The 7,345-nt window shown below is 37.0% G+C and overlaps 1 protein-coding gene across 1 annotated transcript; it reads right to left on the bottom strand.

The window, feature by feature from the left end:
- Positions 1-480: 480 nt before the first annotated feature.
- Positions 481-6,578, bottom strand: LOC116188346 (transcription factor bHLH35). The gene is made up of 5 exons (XM_031517635.1): positions 6,294-6,578; positions 5,994-6,156; positions 5,551-5,820; positions 4,889-5,059; positions 481-1,035 (listed from the first exon to the last, which is right to left on the bottom strand). Exons 1-5 carry the CDS (start codon positions 6,362-6,364, stop codon positions 946-948), a joined length of 765 nt encoding a protein of 254 aa, XP_031373495.1. The 5' UTR covers positions 6,365-6,578; the 3' UTR covers positions 481-945.
- Positions 6,579-7,345: the final 767 nt, after the last annotated feature.

Raw genomic sequence — 7,345 nt, 5'->3', positions numbered from 1 at the left:
GCAACCTTCATTGATTTGGAGCCATGCAGATCCAAGTTCTAGTCCATACTTGTAAGTCTTTGAATTGTATTGCATGAGCTGATTTTTCTCTTTCTTGCAAGTCTAATATAATTTTGTTTCTTCTTTAATTCATCTATTAAAAAATTTCACGTCTATAATATAAAATTAGACCTTCAATTATCAAGAATTGCCAATGACATTATTATATTGTGCCACGTGTCCTAATTAATCCGTTTTTTTATTGGACGGATCATGAGAAAATACAGTTTACAGATACTTGGAAATCGCATGCATCACATCTCGATTCATCTTTAATTCACCGGCTTAATGTTCTAGATGTTTATAGATCCCTCCATTTAGTCTCTACACTCTTTTTTTATTTTCCTTTTTTATTTATTTTTGCTTCTAATCAAAATGAATTCAAGATGATGATGATGATTATGATAATAACAGTAGTAGCAGTAGGAGCAGTAATAATAATAATTATAATAGTATAGTAATAATAAATTCCTCATGTAAACTGAAAGTTACATCATTTTAACCAACCGACTACACCACAGGGCCTTGGGAGCTTCATCAAATTACAGAAACCATAGACTCCTCACTTATCCCCCAAATAAAAGGGAAAAAAGAAAAAGGAAAGGAGAAAAAGAAAAGGGGACTTCTCACTAAGGAAGAAGGGATGGATACAAAGTTGAAATTCAACCAGAGAACTTGATGACCACCCAAGGAAACATTAAGAAAAAGAAAAATCTACAGTAACTGAAGCGCGGCCCAATCGACTACAACGTTTGAGAACATAATTAACCGATGTGGGGCTTTTTGATACGATCTTCGATTGTTCTCATGTAGTGATCATCTCCATCCGAACACCATAGGAGTGAGGTTAATATTCTAGAAAATCCGGGCTTTCCCACAATTGATTAAACTCCAACGCGGTTGGCGTTACATGCTCATAGGGCTCTGTGGGTCATTTAGAGCTGCAATTGCGGTCTCGATTTTTGCTTTTAGTTGTTCTTTCTCCTCCTCGTCTGCCTGCAAAAACAAGAACAATTCTTGTTCATTTACCAAACCTTTTTTTTTTCCCTAGTTTTTCCCAAGGGGATTACAGAAGCACTTTAATAATTAGAACTCTATTAATCATTTCATCACCTATGGGACACCTCCAACCTTTACGGGGGGGACCCACCTTATGAAAAAGGTGGATTTGGCGATATATAAAGTCAGTAATCTTCAATTAGGTTGATGCTAGAAACTTTCGCTATCATGACACTTGAAATGATACTCATCTTACGGTATGCAGTTATTGCTAGATGAATTATATGTGCATAAGATGCGTCTAAAGAAAATTGTATGATACAATTGTTTGAAACGAATGTACGATCTCTCTTTAAATTGTATCGTAGATTATTCATAGTTATGCAGATGCAACTTGCAAGTGCTCACTGCTGTATGTGGCAATAATAATGGATCCATATATTTAATGATTAGTTTTATAAATTTTAAGCAAGATCCTACCAAATTAAGACACATGCTAGCTAGCTAGGCTTGCAATAATGAATGTAAAAGTCCAGTAGAGGCTCGACATCCTATAGATTTGTTCTTGCAATTATGATGGCATCTTTAATAAGAACATTTAAAAATCAAAGTTTTTGGGGTAGGGCCCAATAAGATATTCCAAGAGATAATTGAATTTCACAATTAGAGGCTAATATTGCATTTTATAAATATTTTAAAATATATATCTTTCTCTCAGCAATGAAACCCACCGTCCAACTACAGCCACAAATAGCAAAATGATTACGATTAAAATAATTATAATCCGTGAACCACGTTGGTAATAATATAATTTAACTTTATATATGCTAGAAATAGACAACAAACCACAGAGTGATTCAATTTCCATTATGTATGACTTTTTGTTTTTGAAGACTAGAGCAAATTATAGAGATCATTAATTCACATGAGCTGGTGAGTTGGATCAGTTTCTTGTCTTCTTTGGTTAAATGATGATGACCTTTCGCTTTGGCAAACAGTTAACCTCTAATGAAATAATTTCGAAAAATTATCATGTTAATTGAAAGGAACATGGGTTTTGCTTTTACTAGAGAAATATGGGTGTGGTCCTAGAATGTACGAATTAATATGGTAAAATAGAGTGGGAAAAAAAATGAATGGTGGCCACGAGAATGAAACTATGAGTTACAATATACGGAAAATAAATCACGAGATGTGATAGAATCAACAAATAAAATATTAATTGCAATACATTATTTTCTTTTTTTGGTGTGAACCCTGATATCTGAAAGTTCAATTGGATCTCGACTAATTCAGTCGAGTTAAGTTGACTTACTAAGAGGTAAGTCTCTTCCGGCGTGCATTTTCTATAATCACAAGGACTGAACAGTCAAGTTGGAGCCATACATGGTTTTCCCTACTGAAAATGTGGTTAGAACCAAATTCACGCTTGAGATAAGACAGTTTTGATCAATAATTAAGTTGGGAGTATTCCGTATTCCCATTGAAAATTAAATATTTAAAAAACATGCTGAGTGTATGTTATGTGGAAGTGGGAAAAGGACACCGCGTTTGGGAACCCATTTTTCAATTATAAAAATGATCCTCATCCTATTATGAAATTACAACATTTTGATCACGTTTTATTTAGTTTTTTCAATTCCCACCAGCTCCCCCGTGTGGAATATATATATTATCTTATACGAATCATTTCTTATATGAAAGAAGAAAGTTGAATAGATGGTATGGTACAGCTAACAACGCGTGATTACTAAGGTTGCCTTAGGATTCGGATTCGACAAGGCTTTCGAGTCTTAATTGAATATTGATTTCATCTTTTGTACACAATTTTCTAATATTTTCTTTTCCTTGCTTTGGTGTCCATAATATCACAGCAGCTCAATCCTCGAGAAAAGCATAAGATTTTACTTCAAAATTTGGATAGAACTTGAAAATAAAACCAACTAGGATACCAAAGTTTCTACTGGAGGCAACAATTTTTTTTCTTTTCTGTGTATAGTATCCAAAAACTGGATACTATAGTACACAGGACTATTAAGGGGATAAATCTTAATGGATAATCAGCCCACTAAGGGAATAATTTTAGTATAAGTCATTCACAAAGTTTGAATTCGAGACTTTACTTAAAAGGAATAAATATTGAATTATTTGAATCAATTGATTGGAGGCAATAATTAATTAATTAAATGAAAAAATATATTATTTCACTGATATACGATTGGAAGGGGCAATTTATTAAATTAATTAATATTGAAAGGTGAAAATGAAAAATCAACAGGGAACAGGATCGCAATATATCCGCTTTATTAAAGAAGTCCCATCTGTTTTCTACTACTTAAGGACCCACCCTCCCAATTTCCATTCCCTGTATGAACCAAAAGCAACAAATTGGCAGATGGCATTTGCTTGGCTGAAATTTGGCATTTCTCTGACTGAATTCTGCTGGACAGTACTGTGAGAAAGATGGGTTTGGCCTATTTCTCGTCTATATCGGCTTCTCGCGGTTAATTTATATCTGCGATACATGTGATGAAATTGCGCTGCCGGAAATGATGATAATGACATATGGACAGAGATTTTTAGGGTTAGTTTGATTTTAGAGTCAAAGTATTTTTTTCTTCGCTTCGCTTAATTTTATTTTTTATTTAATTCAATATCACAATTATTAGTTTTTTTTTCTTTTTCTATAATTTTTTTATCGTAATTATCATTTAATTTAAATTTTTAATACTAAATTATCTTAACTATTCATTACATTTTTTCATAATTCAACAACACAATTATTACTTTTTTATCTCATTTCTCAACTCCATTATTACAACCCTACTCAATATATATATATATATATATATATATATAATTACTTTTTTACCAACATATTTATTGGCCTTTTACCCATTTTAATTGGAATGGAGTTAAATTTCAAAATCTAACTCTATTATCAAACGGATCCTGACTTTTCATGTCATGAATGTATAGATGGTATCTAAAAAAAAAACGGACTAATTGTTTCACGTTTTTCCAGCTAGTTGCCTAACTAGACGATGGATTCACTAACACGCTTGTCTAAAAGTGGACATAGAATTGCATTGCCAAGTTTTTTCCCTATATGTCTATGTATATATAATCTATAAACAGGAGGTACGGGCCATTTGTTTTATTTAAGTGTATTTACTATATAAATATATATACACCCATAAAATTGGGCAACAAGGATTGATGAATTATGATTATTGATAAACCTAATTAATTGATTAGGTGGCCTAGCAAAATTAAAATATCCATTATCAACATTATTATTATCTCCAGCTGGTAACATGCTTGTCTAAATGTGGACGTAGATTGAATGGCCTACTTTGTTTTCCCTTTTGTTATAACTAAACGACCTATATATATATGTCTATGTATGTATAATCTATAAAAAGGAGGCACGGACCATTTGTTTTATCTTTTAATATTTAATTGTATCTATTATATATATATATATATATACCCATAAAATTGGGCAACAAGGATGGATGAATTATGATTATTGATATAAACCTAATTAATTGATTAGGTGGCCTAGCAAAATTAAAATACCCATCATCAACATTATTATTGTCTCTTTGGAAAAAGCTGATCTCCAAAACTGGGGACAATAGGTTTGCTTTGATATTGCACGCACCATTTTTAGCTCCGATCTAGTGATATTACAGTGACGTCGTATTCGAGAGAAGTCTCGTCAAAAAGAGAGCATGGGACACACAAATGTTTTATGGAGAGATAACCCACACAGACCCCCCTATAAAGAGAGAAAAAGAATCGAATCTGAATCGAAGCGAAGTGAAGTGAAGTGAAGTGAACTAACCTCGATGAAGACAGTTTTGGAGAGCCTGCCGGAGAAAGCGGTGATGTTGGCAGTGATGATCTTGAGCTTTAAGGACTCGAAGACCTCGCAGAGCTTAACCATTGTGTCTGTCCTCTTGCTGCACGTCAAGCTCACCACCACTGTCCTCTCCCCCATGTATGTCACCCTTAGCTGCACCCCACACACGACATCCATACATCATTGACCCCAACCAAAATTATTAATCGCTCAATTAACCCAATCATTGCCATTAAAATAATCAGCAAAGTGAATTGGACTATTTACTTCCCCCATTTGTCCGGCTAATCAATCTATATTAATCGTTGTGTCATCAGAGACAGATGTCTGATCGACGCATAATTACGTGGATAATGATGATTGTGAATACGGGGCGTTCCGGTGAGAACGGGCCCAGGCTAGCTCTTGTAGCTGGTAATTGTCCGATTATGCGCTGAATGAACTGTGGAAAATATATTGATTACCACTCAGAATGTTTATAAGGGGGAATCTGTGCGTCCGTTGTGAGGTAAGTTTCATATTTTTAAGCACTCAGTGTTACACAGCCAAATTGGCTGAGTGACACTCACCGAATATTTGTTCCGCACCGTGGATCAGTTAGTTCAGTGAAGAAAGAGATGGAGGGAGGGAGAGAATAGACTCACTTCAAGGTCTTCTATGGGGGAAATTCGGGATCCACCGCCGGAATCATAGCCCAGTTGGTCGGTCCTCTTCTTCTTGGATCTCAGGTAGAGGGGGAGGTCGTGGTCAAAGTCAACGCCGTAGACGTCCCCGCCCAGTCCTCCGGTGTTGTTGGAGCAGTTCCGGTTCCCCCCACCCTCCAGATCCATGATCTCTGACTGTATCCTCCTCTCCTGCTCGTGCAGCTCCTGTATGTAGTCGATCGCGTCCTTAATGATCGACGCCTTGTCCATCTACACCAGACGGGAAACCGAAAACAGTCACCATGGTTGTCGAAGCAAGCATACATAGTTACGTGGGTCCCACACGGTCCGGTGACTCTATGTGGTCCTTGACGGGGATATGATACATATGTTACTGATGTAAGTGCTAGGGTAGGTAGCTGCAGGGTGGGGGTTGATTTTACCTTGCTGATGTTGGGGACCACGGCCCGCAGCGCGAAGAGCCTCTCGTTGAGCTTCTTCCTCCGGTTCCGCTCGGAGACTATGTTCTTGGACGCCGCCGAGGACGACGCCGCCCCGTCTGGGGAGCTGGAGTCGTAGTACCCCGAGATCGCCTCGTCCACCCAACTGAAACGAAACATCGATCCCGACCATCCCACCCACAACAACAAGAGAACCATGTCAATTCACATGATCAAGATAGAGAGAGAGAGAGGGGTTAATTATAAGTTAATTAATTTCATGGATTGGGGACATAGGCATACATGTCAAGCTCATCAGTCTGGTAGAACCTGTTGGTCTCCCAGTAGTGTTGGAACTCCTCTCCATTGTCCATCGTTGCAACCAAAGGGAGAAAAAAGTGAGCGAGTGTTGTTTTACACAAGGACAGACAAGAGGATCCTATTTATGATCTTGTCTGCGTCTTCTTCTTCTTCTTCTTTTTTTTTTTTTTTTTTTTTTTTTTTTCTTTCTTTCTTTTTGGGAGGGGAGTGGGAGGGCGAGGGGGAGGGGCAATTGATCAGAAGAGTTTTCCTCAGTGTTTCAGGTCTCCATATAAACTCCCAATACGATGGGGGAAGAGGGGTTTATATAGGGAGGGGGAAAGGATCTGGAGGAACAGGAGAAGAGTGTGACTCTGACATTGATAGCAAAATTTACTCGATTTTTCCTTTCTTTCTTCTTTTTTTTTCCTTTTAATTTTCCTTACACCACGACTTGTCCTTAACCGGTTAATTATAGCTTGCGCTTCGACTTGCTCCAGCTGTCAAATAATTTCAGTGAATTTGGAGCCTTGCACCGCAAGAGAAGCGCCACAGAATTATGAGCATCGCGGCAAAGTGAGAAATACGAGGAGAAATAGATTAGTACGAGGAGTTCCACGGATAAAATACAAAATTCCATATTACCTCTTCGTTCTCATTGAGAGTTGGTGTCAAATTCCGAAATCCCTGTTCATTATATATATATATTTTTACGGTAATATTACACGATATTTTCGACCTATTAATTAAGGCTAATTTTCGTTTGACGCCTTAGTTATAATAACGAGATGCCTTCAGTGAATATTAAATTCCGTACTGGCACACAAATTCACCTCTCGGGGTGATCATTTTTGTCCGTTAAATCACATCCTCGTGGTTTCGTTTCTGTATTCGATTATTCTCTCTCTTGGTCATTTTCCTCCACTAGTGGAGCTGTTTCGGCGTAGGTTGTTTTTGCTGCTTCCGGAAAGAACTTTCCGCTCCTACAGTTTAACCGTCCAATCATTGACGGTCTATTGGAAATTTGGACCGCGTTTAGACACTGTTCCACACGC

This window comes from Punica granatum, chromosome 8 (assembly GCF_007655135.1).
Source record: "Punica granatum isolate Tunisia-2019 chromosome 8, ASM765513v2, whole genome shotgun sequence".
NCBI classification, from domain to species: domain Eukaryota; kingdom Viridiplantae; phylum Streptophyta; class Magnoliopsida; order Myrtales; family Lythraceae; genus Punica; species Punica granatum.
Note: the sequence above shows the minus strand (reverse complement) of the source record. Positions and strands in the feature narration are given on the sequence as shown.

Bases quoted from the DNA above. Each gene is read 5' to 3' on its own strand.
- LOC116188346 (XM_031517635.1), bottom strand. From the start codon at position 6,364: ATGGACAATGGAGAGGAGTTCCAACACTACTGGGAGACCAACAGGTTC. The intron at 6,157-6,293 runs GTATGCCTATGT...GTTTCGTTTCAG, and splicing joins CAGACTGATGAGCTTGACAT to TTGGGTGGACGAGGCGATCT. The intron at 5,060-5,550 runs GTGAGTCTATTC...TGTGGGGTGCAG, and splicing joins CCCCCATAGAAGACCTTGAA to CTAAGGGTGACATACATGGG.